We start from the raw sequence: 14,953 nt of genomic DNA, 5'->3' as shown, positions 1-14,953 counted from the left end.
GTCTGTATGTGTGTGCACATATAGCAAGAATACAGCGTGTGTGAGAGAGTACTTCTCTCATATGCCCTGCTTCATTTATTATTCATTTCACTACAGATCACAGTCCACTGGACAATAGTATGGAAGATTTCTTTAATAACTCTCACTGCTAATTTAATTCTACTTAAACACACATATCCTAGTGAATGCCACATGCTTTTCAGCATGATTTTATGTGTAAATCAGGATAATATGTTTTCAGATCATTAACTAAAAGGAAGCATGAACTAAAACCTATTTAACCAATGAGGTATTGCTTTTAAACTACCACAAGGTCATAAAAAAGATAATTTCAAAGCTATAAGTTTTCTAATTGTAATCAACAACAATCTAATGATGAAAGAAAGTCTGTCTTAATGGCTGTCATAAACCTGTGCACATCCTTGCTTATCTTTAAAGATCCTTTACTTTGTCATTTGGTAAAATTTTCACTACCAGATTTTGCTACGCAAACTTAAAATGTGGTACCGGAATCAGAAATAACATTGTCTTACTGCTCAGTCTTAAATGAGCAGTGAAACTCAGATGCAGTTTTATTATTATATAACAAAGAATGTTTGTTAATATTAGGTGCAACTTGACAATAAAATTGGAAAAGTATAAAATGCTCTGAAAATTGACCTTTTCCTTATTTCTCAGTAATCTGTCATACAAACTCTGTATTTACTCACTTTCCTGAAGTCTTTCTGCTGGTTTGGACCCAAACCTATTTCATCTGCTTGTAAGCAAACCGTTTCAAGTTTAACTGTATTTTTGAGCTGTAAGGTTTATGGGATTTCTCTTTTCTTTGTTTTTGTTTTTCTTTTACTTTAAAATGGTGTGTATGTCACTTTACACTATTCTTACTCAACAGCAACACCTATACATGTCTCAAGATCAAGATTGTTTGGGTTCTCCCATTAGAATTCAAAACTGTCTTAAATTAATTGTTTCCATTGGTATTTATTCAACAAAAGCTAATTCTTGAGGATGGCCGTGAAAAGGGAATGCAAAACGGACACACCTACACCAGCTATAAAGGTAAGCTTTCTTGACAAAAAAAACCCAACCAACATATTTGCTCAATTCTCTTATTTCAAATTGTTATGGAGATAACATCCAGAGTGGTTTAGAGCCTCATTCACTGTAAATCAGCACATTGTAATTGACTTTCTCACAACTAAATTACTTTGTGGATTTGGGTTCAATATATTGCCAATGGTTTATATTACTATTATTAAACAAATTCTCTAAGTCTATCCAGTAAGTGCTCCTTGTCAGCACTTTCAACTTCTATTCTAAAACAGGTTACAAAATGCAGGTGAGTCTCTCTATATTCTTGGACTAGATTAGCTGTCCATGATAGAATATACCACCATTCACAGAAAAAAAATGAAGTACATAACACACCTCTCACCTTCATAATTTGTTAACTATACAACTGTTTTCATTCTCTAGTTCTTAAAGTGAACAGTGTGACAAATTAGAAGCTGAAAAGAACAATTTTATTAGTAAGAACTCCTAATGCAAACATATTCTTCTGAAATTCCAGTCCTCAGTTGAGATAATAAATAATGTTTTGTTCAACAGAGTGTTTGTGTAATTGTTACATGCACAGAAAAAGTATTTTTTCATACTTACCTCCTGGAGGCATGACAATTGTTATAGCATCACTTATCAAGCTGCCCTGGCTGTTGGATGCATTCACTTGTACTGTGTAGTTAGAAAATGGAATCAGGCCTTTAATGGGTACCCATACATTGAATTTCTTGCTGCTGCAGAACATCCGAGTATCATTTACCATAGAATAATTAGCATTATCTGTTATGAAAAAACAAGGGGGGGGGGGGGAACAAATGTTAGCCCTTGCATCTGCTACAATTCACTGTCTTAGTTCATATATGAACTAAGTCTTATTTCTACTCAAGAGTTGCTATTTATACCAACAACACACACACACACACACACACACACCCCATTTTGGCTATTAGGGAGAAAAAATATTATTCATTATTTCTCCTGCTTTTGGCAACAGTTTATGGTACTTGTAAATCTTGGAAAATAAACAAACCAATACATGAAGCAACCATGCAGTTGCAAAGCTGACTGCTACATACTGCAAACAGAAGCCAGCTTTCAGAAACTACTTATGTTCTAGAAAAGTTGGATGATAACTGCAAATCCCAAATGTTAGTGTTAATTCTTATGCCTATGATACACTGGTAAAAATTTTTGAGTTCACTAGAAAAATGCTTACCTTAGGAGTTTGTAAGCTAACTCCATTACATACATAAGAAATAGTCATCGGCAGTAACACATGTTTTGCAGCATGGCCTGCAGTCCGTGCAAAGATAAAGGATTTGAAGTATTCAGTTTATCAGTTAAAATCATCAGAGGACACCACAGCAACCTATATGTCCTTTGCAAACCTTTTAAGATCTCAAACTTAAGATAAGACAATATTCAGCCCTACAAAAATAAAGAAACCCTTTCCAAAATACCTAGTAAGACTAGAAAAAAAAAAAATTGTATATAAAGTAACAATTTTTTTTCAAATCAATGAAGAGTTCACTCACATATCTGAGAGTAAAGTTGAGCTCATTTAAAGATTATCCTATATTTAGAACATATAAAGCACTATATAAATGATCAATATTATTACTACTATTCATCATTCCATGGAGAGCTCTCACAGTGAAGTCAATGGAAATTCTCTATTACAAACAACAGCAGAATCACACAAGTCTAAGATCACAGGTATGAGAATGAGATTAAACAGCATATAACTGTTAAAAATATTGTAAGTTAAGTAAGGTATTGTCACAGGTAGCAGATTGAATATTCACATCTGAGTCCTCTACAAAACCTAGATAAGATGGAATTACAAAAACCCTGGAAAAATCAATATTTTAATTAATTTTTTAAGGGAAACTCTTTGGATTTACACATTTTTATTCAACTTTTAAATGAACAGTTAAAACTGAAATGTTATTAAATCTGAAACCAGTTTTCAAATATCCCATATTTCTATGATGTGCTCTAACACGTATGTATGCAGTACATTTCAGTCATGTTCACATGACATTTTACCACGGATGAGTGATCTGGATTTTCCTCTAATTTTGGATTTCTTTAAACAATCTCTGATTCACTTATGGTACAAGTCCAAGTAATTTCTTTATTTTGGTTTTCATAGAGTGGCACAAAGGGTGTTTTCAGGTATTCTGCAGGTAACATATGACAAACTTCTTTTCTGAGGTTTTGTGGAGGGGGGGCAGTTTTATAAAACTCTTTATAACCCTGCCCTGTAGCCTAGTTCCTTATTGCTGAAATTCCACCTGGATTACACCATGCCATAGCACCAGAACACGTGGACAGACTACAGTAGTGTGAAGGTAGAATGGTTTCATGAAGCCTGATGGATTTATTTTAGATTTCACTGAAGTTTACATAAGCCCAAGACTCCATTTTTTACGGAGCAATGAAGGTAAAACTTCTTATCATGCAAGAAGAACCATGTTTTACACATTCTACATACAGAATGCTGTAGAAGCAAAGTTATTTTGTCTGACATTACTCTTATGTACCAGGCTACTCAACCAGCAATAGAAAAATGCATCTACGTTACTTGAATTCAGCTCTTAAATTGTATATCAAACCCTGTTGCGGTCCGAAAGGGGGACAGGACACGAGGAAGGGTGCAAGCAGACTTCTTTATTCAGGTGTGTCCCCGATTCTTAAGCAACCCGCCAGGGTAAAAGGGGCAAAACATAGGGTGGGCTATCAGACAGACAAACAGGTGAGCAAATCAGAATAGGGCACAGGCAAAAGGGGGAGGAGTGGGGGAAGCAAGGAGCAGGCAAACTCATGGCAGGCCTGGGCATGTGCAGTTCTGCACTGCGCAGCATGAATACAATGAAACCACACAGTAACAGCAACGTCCATATGAAAGTCCTGCCAATTGCTGCATGCTTTTCTCCATGCCTGGAACTGTTCCCATCCTGAATCTTGCTTCTCTACAAAACCCTCCTTCTGCACCTTTGTGACACTGTCCCTGTGTGTGATTTGGGAGTAGATACAATCCAACAAGCACATTTCTCCTATCATGTATTACAGTTTTTCCAGTATCTGCAATTGATTATTTGTGACAATCACACAACAACATGTGACTGTCATATGCACCTATTATTTTATTAACAATAAAGTCATTAGAAATGGCCAACTGTATATATGACATACACATTCTTAAGGTTCTAGTGACATGAAGCACTTAAGGACTCAGTTGGCTGTGGAAAAAAAATGCATTTTCTAAACATTTCACCTCCATTGTGTAGGAGTTTAAAAATTAGTGTTGACAGATTGGCACATAGGATAGATTCAAACTTTAAGCATAAAAGTGGGCTGCCTAGTAGCAATTTTTATACCAAATCCATGAGAAAATAAAACTTTTTCTATCTACAGTACAGTTCTAACATGTTAATATTTTTATTTTCATCCACCTAAACCTGGAAGGAAAACATGTGTTTCCTCTGCTGATATTTTTATTCCATTATTAATCTTTCTTCCAATGGCTAACTATACTATATTTTAAAAATACAGTTTTGAGTAACAGAGTATGAATTAAAAGGATAACACTCTATTCCAAGTTGCCTGGATAACAACATTAATATACAGTAATTATACAATTAGTTGTAACATTAAATTCTAGTTATAGCAGAGTGATTACTCGGCAATTATAAGAAGTATATAATTACTCAATAATTAGGAGAAGTATGTAATTACATAACCATTTTATTCAGCTCAAAAATGAACTTGCAAATTTACAATGAGATAGACAACACAGCAGCTCAAAATTTTTCATTGCTTCTAATAAAAAGCCAAGGAGTACTTGCAAGTTTCCTAACCCAAATTTTACACAGACAAAAGGTGTTTTTATCCCTCTTCCCAGCCAACCAACTTACTGCTGCTGGCAAGTAAAATGTTAGAAGAACATTTTTAAAATGCAGGTCTTGCTGGGGCTGACTTGCAATATGCAGCTTTCCACTTCTCACTGCTTAAACTTAGCTTTCAGTGGGCTGGAAAATGCAGACACATAGGTTCAGCCTGACAGAAAGTGATACAGTGATAACCCTGTCTCATATCATTCCATGCCATTCCTGCCCAGCCTGCCTCAGTGTGGACCCAATTTGTGAGTATAAGTGGATGAGGCCTCTCTTTTTCCATTTTTCATGTGTGTTTTTCTCTCCATCCTGCTCACAGGTCCTACTGTAACCTACCAGCAAGTCTGCCGCAGATCTAAACAGCAGGTGCCTCAGATACCGGTAAAGTCGTAAAAGACATTGTTTTACTTCAGACAAGTGGTTTCTACCAGAACACCTCCTTGTTCCTGCACTCTGCCTTGTAATTCCTGCCATGAACGTACACCAGCACTCTAACAAGCAAGGTCTCTTCACAACACATGAACAAACTAAAGAGGTAGAAAACAAACTCCTAGATCTGGTTCACCATGTCCTTCAACACTTAGGACATTGCAAACAACTGTACCAAAAGATGAATTTGAATGGGAGGAGGCTCAGAGCCACCATCTCCTATAAGCTATTAAAAAAGACTAAACCCTTTGCAGACATGCAGGGCTTCCCCAAGCTCCTTAATCTTTCCATATTTTTGCATAGTGATGGTTTAGTTCTTTTCCTACCCTTCCTGCTCAGCTCTCCATATCTACCCCAAAGTATCTGAGGGCCTTCTTTCCCTAAGCTTGCTATTTGAGAAAAACCTCAGAAAAACAGTTTATTCGTAGTTTATACCAGATCAAAGTATCTCAGTTTTTCAGGAAAAGATTCAAATGAAGAAATCAGGGCTAAAGAATATCCACATACACACTTAAAAAATATGTATACTTGAAACAAAGTCAAGAAATAAAACATGCTTATATTAAAAAGACACATAAATACATATTCCATTCAAAATCACTGTTTAAAAGTCCTAAGCTTCAAACAGCATTCTAGCTGGTGGGTAGCTGTGTTTGAAGGTTCACTATGTTTTTGGGTGGACACTTTGCAGGGGGCTCCCAAGCAGATATGCATTCCTGTTACTAAGCTCCCCTGTAAATAGGTGAATTAAGCTCCTGTGGGTCAGTGGTGCGTAAATTACTGCTGTCCTGGGTCTGTCATCCTATGGGGTTCACTAGATTGAAATAACATAAATGGGTATCCTTTTCCATTCTTGTTATAATCATTGTCACAAGAATTTTAATGCCTCATATATTCCATAATTTTTTTCTGTGTGCTGTACTGCTCTGACCTTTTCAATATTCTGTAATTTGACTGGCTGGCGATTTCAAGTTCTCTCCTTTTTACAGCCTTATTAACTTGTGGGGAAGAGGTGAAATGGACAGCCAATCAGAATACATAATATTAAAAAGGTCACAGTAGTACAGTATAGTATCAGCAGACACAGAATACTGTATATTAGTCATTAGCATTCTGATATCTTATTCATGTAACAAAGGTTGTAGGGAGTGCAGGAAATGATACAACATGAAACAATTCTCATGACAATGGAAATAAAAGAAATAATACAAACTAAATCCATTCATCTAACATACCCATCATTATACAGAAGATATTTCTCAAAAAACAGCTTCCTTCTATTTTTCTGTTTGATTCTTATGGGACGTTAAGAACCATGACACCTTTATAAAAGAGATTTCTATCCTGTTTGCAGCGTCCTAGAAATTGGCCATCTTATCCCCAGATTTGCCTGAACTTAAGTGGTATCACAGGACCACAGCCTGTGAAGTAAATAAATTTCCACCTAAAAGGTACTTAAGCCTTTAACACTTCAGTGTTATTATCACAAATGTTTAATGAGCTATTATTTTCTTCCAATATCATTACTTCAAGATAACACGAAAATTCAACCACAAAAATACACTACATATTGTGTAATGCTACATGATGAAAAGTATTTTTCGAGTGACTAGGGCTTTGTGTCATGTGCTGAAATATTATTACCAATCCATACTGTTTCCATCTTAGACCACAGAAAAAGTTAATGTCAGAATAGCAGAATAAAAATGAAACAAGAACTCACTTTTTCATCCCTTTTCCCCATAACTTACCCTCATTGTGAAGTAGTTTCTGACCCTGTAGTATTTTCTGTCTCTTTAGTACCACATCTTTTGGAGGTAAGTTCTATGAATATGCACACTTCCTGGTCTCTAAGCTCATTCTTTTGTCCATTAATTTTGCCTGTTCTTCAGCCTCATTTACTTCCTCACAAGCTACACCTTTCCTCCCAGCTAAGATTTTTCTTCTCCCTCTTTCCTTTTCCACAGTTTCTAGTGCAGTATTCAGAATCACTTCACATTAGTTTGATTATCCCAACAGAAAACCACCTAAAAATATTTCCTTGACATTATTGGCGATTCTCTTTTCCTAAGGACTGTCATAATGAACTGTTCTTAAATTTTAATCTCAATTGTTATCGAGATAAAGTACTTTCTGTGCTTCGATGCCAGATGTCATATCCCTCTTTTCAGCAAACTCTTGGAGGTTTTTTTGTGATTTCCGATAAGGGGTTTTTTTAATGTTTTGGGGTTTTGTTTTGGAGGGCTTTTTGGTGGGATTTTTTTTTTTTTTGGTTGGTTGGTTTTGGTTTTTCCTTCTTTTTTCAGATGGGTACACTCCTGATTTTGTGTCTCAATCTCTTGAAGCCCCATTTGTTCCTCTGCTCTTGAGCTGACAGATGTATTGTTCCTATGGACATATTATGGTCACAGTTCATCAAACTGAGTCCAAAACTTAAAGACTCTCTTAACACATGAAATCTTAATTCTCATGGGTTAGGAGGAGTTGCTGGATGAGGTAAAATGGGTAATTTAAAAGCACTGAGACAAACTGGAAAAAAACTATGAATCCAAAATACTAATTTTTCCTGTAAATAACAAAGAATTGACATTATCTGCATTGAAAAAAACTTATATTTTTCCTTCCTCACTGGCAATTAAAGAAGTCTATAGTTTTAAAACTGCAAAATAGAAATTACTTAAAGAACAGGAGGAAAATTCCTGTTGGCACATAGAGAAGAAATCTGAAAACTCAATGACTCAGATGTAGTTTCTGACTGTAGTACTCAAGTCATTGCTTTGACAGCTCGGTTTCCCTCAAACAGGCAAAAGCACCTCCTGTGACTTCTCAAAGGCTGAAATTTGGTACAGTTACCTTAGACTGTCTTAAGCCGTACAGAATGTGTATGCTGTCTGTCACTCTGACACTGGAAAGCTGCTTTTCTGCCTTACAAAAGACAAGAAAGTCCTGGTGGACAAGTTGAACGTGAGCCAGCAATGAGTCCTTGCGACAAAGGAGGCCAACAGCCTTGTGGGCTGTATTAGAAGCATTGGCAGCAGGTCAAATAATGGGATCCCTCCTCTCTATTCATCCTGGTGAGAGACATCTGGAGTGCTCATCCTGTTCTGGGATCCCCATTACAAGACAGATATGGACTTACTGGAGTGGAGTTCATGAAAAGATGATTAAGGGCTTAAAGCATCTGCCACCTAAAGAAAGTTTAAGGGAACTGAGATGGTTTAGCCTCAAGAAGAGATGGCCTGGAGGGTAGAATATCTTATCAATGTGTATAAATATCTGCTGTGAGGGCATAAAGAAGCCAAATAATTCTCAGCAGTATATAGCAGCAGAGCAAAAGACAATGGATACATACAGAAAATACAAGAAATTCTGTTTAAACCTAAGAAAAAGACTTTACTTTGAGGTTGGCCAAACACTGGAACAAGGTGCCCAGAGAGGTTGTGGAGTCTCCATCCTTGGTGATACTCAAAACACAACTGGACACTGTCCTGGGCAACGTGCTCCAGCTAACCCTGCTTGGAGAAGAGAGGTTGAACTAGAGGTGTTTTCTGACCTCATCTGTTCCATGATTCTGTGAAAATTTGCCGAACACTCCAAGAACCCTAAGGCAAAGCAGGAGTAATCATTATGATGAAAGCATGTTCCTGTCAGTAGAAATAAGTGATTATTAGTGTTACAAACACTAAGTAATGTGCACTTATATGCTCATTAATTCTATGGACTGAAATATGAATAAAGCCCACAGCTTGATGTGAAAGCTCATACAAGAAAGTTAGCACAGCCCCCAAGGATGGTTAAGGACTGCATCTGAGATTAGGCTTTGTCATGATGGCAGGCAGAGAAGAATGTTTGGTGTGTGGTCTCATCCACCCTTTGGAACTTTCAGTTCAGTGTCATGAGGCTTTCAACTAAAAAAACTCTGTAATTGTTGTTGAAAATGCCAAGAAGAAACCTGTTTTATTTGAATTACTGTTTTAGGTTTTCTCATTACTTTTTCATAAACATGGAAACATCTAATGAGTCTTGCAGTTGAGTACAGATTTTGAGTTCCAGTTAAAACAGTATATTCAGTATAGTGTTAAATCTCTGCTGTAAAAATAGTCATCTCTACTGTAACTCAATTTTTCTGCAACAGCACCAAGGAGCATCAATCCTGGACCCCCCACACCGCACACTGTATCAGGTGTCTTAGGGACACATGGTAAGAACTTAGTCCATGATCTAAATCCAACTCTGGAAAGCATTCTCTGAGTAGAACCAACTTATCTGGATCTCACAAACGCTTCCAGTGTCCAAGTGCTCTTATTCCAATATTAACAGGAGAAGGTGTCCCAGCACACTTTAGTACCCCAAGTGACAAAACTTCACATTGTCTAAATGACCAGAAGGCATAAAATGGCAAAAGATTTTGCTACACTTGCAATGTTAAGCTGATAATAGAGCATATAGCTACTGATTTCATCCATTTTGTTTGAGGGGTTTTACAGACAAATGATGAGACTTTATAAAGTATATTTAATGAGGGATTTTATACACCAAAAAAAAATTGAGAAACAGTTAGCTTTAAAATCTTTAAGCTTGTTTCTCCATGGATAGAACATTCTTTCTCTAACTGCAGCAGTACATAAATGGAGATTATCACAGTATCTGGTTTCTGAATCTATGCCCATAATTCATGGATGCCAATAGGAATTTTCCATTCTCCAGGGACGCTATCAGAAGGAGACTAGCTAAACACACAGAGCAGAACTTGGAGTCTCAAATCCATAATCAAATATCTAGATTGATTGTGTCACTTGCACTTGTATTGATTTCAATTGGAGCAGCTGACCCAAGGGAATAATAAAAATGTGGAATAAAACTGATTTATGAGAACAAAATAAATCCTTTTGTGAGTGGTAATGAATTGGTACTATTTAACCCTTTCAATCACAAAAGGAGAACACTATTTATTTTTTCAGAATGCTGAGTTAGCCAAAAGAAGTCGTATAAAAAAAGTCAATACTGTCAAATGCCATTACACTTAGTTGCAATACTTTGGAAGGAATGAAGCTCTAAACTTGATCTAGGATTTTTGTTTGACATAAGACATTCTTTTGGCTTTTACAGTCAGTTTTCACGGGGTGTCATAAATGATGCACTTGCAGACTGAAAGAACCACAGAATCACTCAGGCGAGTGTTTGTTGTGCTCACTTATAAAGCACCTCCCTCTAGACCATTCAGGGTAAAACCTTGTAGATTAAAATAAACAGCCACATCAACTGCACACAATCATCCCTACAAAAGGATGGCCTATCACAGTATCTTGATCTCTCTGGTACATTACACAGTCTCCTTTATAAAGTGCAAAGAAAAACTACATCAAAAGCTTGTCCAATCCCAGTTTTCATCATGCTTTCCCTACCTGAGAAACCAGAGGAGTTTTACATTAGTCTCTAAAACAAAGTGTATTTGTTTCAAACCAACACATACAAGTATTCAAACACAACTTCTTTACCTGTGGAAGCTCTAGTCGGATTATACATATATCTTGTTTTGGCCATGTCATCGACACCAGTCATTTTGCATCTAATGCGATAAATTGTTGGTTTTGCATTTAGCACTTACCATAAATGGTAAGTACTAGCCTTAGTGTAGCCTCAGTGTAGCCTCCTTAGCCTCCATGTGGATTAAAAACTCTGGAAGACATTCATTAACTAAAAGACTGTCTTCATAGGAGAACTGATTGGCAAATTCCCTTTTACTCAATATTGTTTACCAGACCCATCTCCAGAAGGTTGCTATTATTCCCTAGACTATTACAAGGGAGTAGGGACAGTCTCGGAGACTATACTGCTATTGGCAGTCAGTAGGAATTTCAATCCTTTAAGAACTGATGATACCTTTCTCACAGAAATGGGATTCAGCCCTATGTGTCTGCTTTATCATACAAAACCAAATAAATTATACAGTACAAGATAGAAACAAACCAGTGTACACATGACAAAAATAAAACTATATGAATAGAATTATGCAGAAGATCAATTAAAACACCATCGCTTGAGTGTTCACCAAAGAAATGGTCAGATGTAGAAATTAGAGAGCAACTGCTTTCACTTTGCTTTCCCCTGAGACACCTGTACCAAGGCAAAGAAAAACAAAGGGTATCTGGTGCTGAAGGGAATTATGCTATTGTGAGGCTATTCAAAATCTAATGAAGCATGACTAATGTTTACCCAATAATCAACCTAAAGTACAAGTGAGGCTATGAGTTTTCTAGCCACGCAAATCAAAATTGAAATACCACACTACTCAGTGGCAAAATACCCTAAGTCCTACTCTGTTTTTATTAAATATGGCTATTTGAAAATGGATCATGCATCCCCTTTTCCTTCTCCCCTCAGTTATCTTCAGGACTAGCGAGTTTTATTACTGAGGCCTGTAGCTAAAACTGAGATAGCCAACATGAGGGAGGAAGTGGATGAAATACAAAACATCTCCCTAACAGCTGGCTTGAAAAAGCAGCTAAGGGCTCCCACAAAAGCATCCCACGTTCAGAGTGGGGAAGTTATTTCTCTGGTGCAGCAGGTGACGATGATGAATATGCCAATGCTGCTGCTCACAGTGGGGATGACTTTTGCTATGCTGTCCCTCTGCCACTGTATGCTTTCCACTGGGAATTGCTTGAACTCACTGTTGGTTGTTCCCATTTATGATGCTATTTGGGCTACACGGAGTATGTTAACATGGTGTAAATGTTTTACACTGGTTGGTCACTAAACATCTGTGTACATATATTAATGGATAACACTTATCAAGCATTTAAATTATTATTCTAGACTTTGTTGTCCACTAGGTTTTGGGAGGTATAGATCGGCTACGGAAAGGCAACTCTCACAGCATCATAGCTGTTACCATGAAGTTCTTCTGCAATCACACTCCTGCGTTTGCAGGTGTAAGGCCATGAGGAAAATTATCCAAGAATAAGAGCATGAGACCTATAACAGAAAATACTACCTGGAGGTTCTGGAAAACAATGCCTCAGCAGCTTCAGGGTCCTTAGTATTAGTCACATTAAGGCACTAAGGTGCCTTAGACACCATGTAACATCACAGCAGTACAAATGTAATGGATTAAATATTTCTTTATATATTAAAATTTAATTGGTAAGTTACCAATATCATTAATATTGCCACAATTTCTCAGATTCACAATTTCTTTGAAAATTTTACCCTTCTTTTTAAGTCAAGTATCTCTACACTCCTCAGGCCAGTTTCTTGAAGAAAGGATGATTTTTCTTAATAGTAATGCCAAATTTAGTGTGCCATCATATTAAAAAAAATAATCAAGGATTACTACTAGGGAATTCACGTTGCAGAATGTATAGGGTAACTGCACAATCCTAAAATACTGGAGTAAGGCTGCAATTACTTTTCCTGCTTTTATTAAATAATGATCTGTCCCTGGCTCAGGAACACATGATATTATAAATATCTTTTGTAAGTGATTAAATGCAGAAAGCATGCAGACCTGATACCTACCTACTATGGAAAAAATTTTCAGATTTCTTTAGTAACAGTTTCTTGAATATTCAGCTACATGGGAGAAAAGACTTAATAACTAGTCAACAATAAAAAAAATCAAGTTTTTTAAGAAATAGCTTGTCTTGAAAACATCATATGCTTTGATTATATATATGGGATTACTATACCACCATCTTTGTAAAATAATTTGTTTTATAAATATTAAGGTGCATCAAACTTGTCTCTTTTGTCAGTTATTGCAAAGTCATTTGCAGCAACTGCAAATGCAAATCTTTACTATTTTATATTTTGAGGTAATTATGCAAAAACTGTCTAAAAGAAATTCAGTATGAAAATTGTCCTAACAAGTCTCTCAGAAATGTTTTAGTCATTTCTGAAATCACCTTTAATTCTCAAAAATTGTTGTGGTTTTAATAAATTTTCAGATCTAAATGCAAAGTGCTTACCTCTATCTTTGAAATAATATCCCACAGAATTTTCATTCCCCATTCTCAAACCTTCAACACAAGGCAGGCTAGGAACTTTAAGGGGCTTCATCATTCCTCTCCCCACTTCTGGCATCTGCAGGTGGTGTGTCTTCCTATAGCAGCCATTGCTTTTATACAGTAGGTTGATTCTTAACACTCCCTTTCTGAATCCTGATTGGAAAGAGTACTGAAGCACTGTGCCCAACCAAGATTATAAGAAGAACCTTCCAGTTGAAGCCAAATGAATATATGGTGTAAGTTTTCTTCTATTGATTCATACAGAGTATATTTTAAATTAAAAAGATTAAATGGACAACGTTCTAATGCACATATGCAAAAGTCAACTATTTTATGCTATATTCAGCTGTTAGAATTCTCCACTTTGTCAAGAGAATGACGAGGCTGCAAGGAAGCTTTCTGGTACAGTATCTCCAAATATGCAGAGTAACCAGATTATTCACTTTCTCTTTAGAAAAATACCAGATGAACTACATTGCTGAAAAGTGAGAACCTTGGATGATATGTCAACAACAAAAGTTTAAGAAAGTATTAAAAAAACCTCCAAGAAATGAAAAATAAAAACTCAAACTGAAAATACCACACATTGATTGCTACATTCATGAGCAACAAAGAGTTCCAAGTATAAACCTCCAACTTTGTGTTGCGAAACTCCCTAAGGACACATAGTTAATTAAGGATTCTCTTTATGTCAAACTTGCATTCAAATGCATCACAACATCTCGGGGACTACAGGTTTGGATTAATTTTGTGCTAATGCAGTCATCTGACACAGGTGGGAAGATAAGAATTTCCTCCAACTCTCTCCTGTGGAAAAGAGTTAATACCTGATCCTTCCTGTTCTAGAACCTAATTTCAGACACCCAGATGCAATTAAAAATGACCCTGTACTTAATCTAAACCAACCTGAGGATAAATAGGGCTGAATGAGGAAACTACTTGAGGAAAATAAGCCTGACTCTGTCACCTTTCTTTCCCCCTCAAGTCCTCCGAGAATTGGGAGAGTGTCAGATAATAGCAAGAACTTTAATTCCTCTTAAAGAGGGAAAAGCTGTTGGTGATCTTGTAATATTAGTATTTTATGCCTTGGACTAACCAATTGCAAAACAAATTCCTCTTTAAGGCTCCTCTCAAGGGGACACTGGGACTCCAATGGCTTGAAGCAAAGCAACTTGTCTTTGCATTGCATTAAGCCCAAGCAATGATGCCTGAGCACTGAAGAATTGGGACAGAGCCCTAAGTTACTAAAATCATATTTGATCCCCATATGCAGTTTGCTAGCAAACAATACTTCTCTGGAAAATTAAAACATACCTGTACAGATCAGAATGGTGAAACAGTCTCAACAAAGCTCCTTCTTATATTTTAACAAGTACTTTCAAAGAGAAAGATTTTCAGAATAACACAGAGATGAATTAGAAAATGAGGGCTAATTGATACAGATATTTCTCTTGCATACATTGCTAAATCATGGCCAAACAATAGAAGAATCCACTATCAGTATCCTCCTCTATTGGCAGAAAATCTAGACTGTCTCCTGCTGATCTACATTTCACA

General features: G+C 36.5%; 1 protein-coding gene across 8 annotated transcripts in view; it reads right to left on the bottom strand.

Annotated features, from left to right (window-relative positions):
• Nucleotides 1-14,953, bottom strand: part of USH2A (usherin) — a 379,301-nt gene that overhangs the window by 155,696 nt on the left and 208,652 nt on the right. For all 8 annotated transcript variants that reach the window (XM_027641249.1, XM_027641251.1, XM_027641252.1 and 5 more), the window contains one exon: nt 1,660-1,839. In XM_027641249.1, coding sequence (XP_027497050.1) covers nt 1,660-1,839 — 180 coding nt within the window. The remainder of the gene's footprint in view (nt 1-1,659; nt 1,840-14,953) is intronic.

Source organism: Corapipo altera, unplaced genomic scaffold, assembly GCF_003945725.1.
Source record: "Corapipo altera isolate COAL_440 unplaced genomic scaffold, ASM394572v1 48b, whole genome shotgun sequence".
NCBI classification, from domain to species: Eukaryota; Metazoa; Chordata; class Aves; order Passeriformes; family Pipridae; genus Corapipo; species Corapipo altera.
Note: the sequence above shows the minus strand (reverse complement) of the source record. Positions and strands in the feature narration are given on the sequence as shown.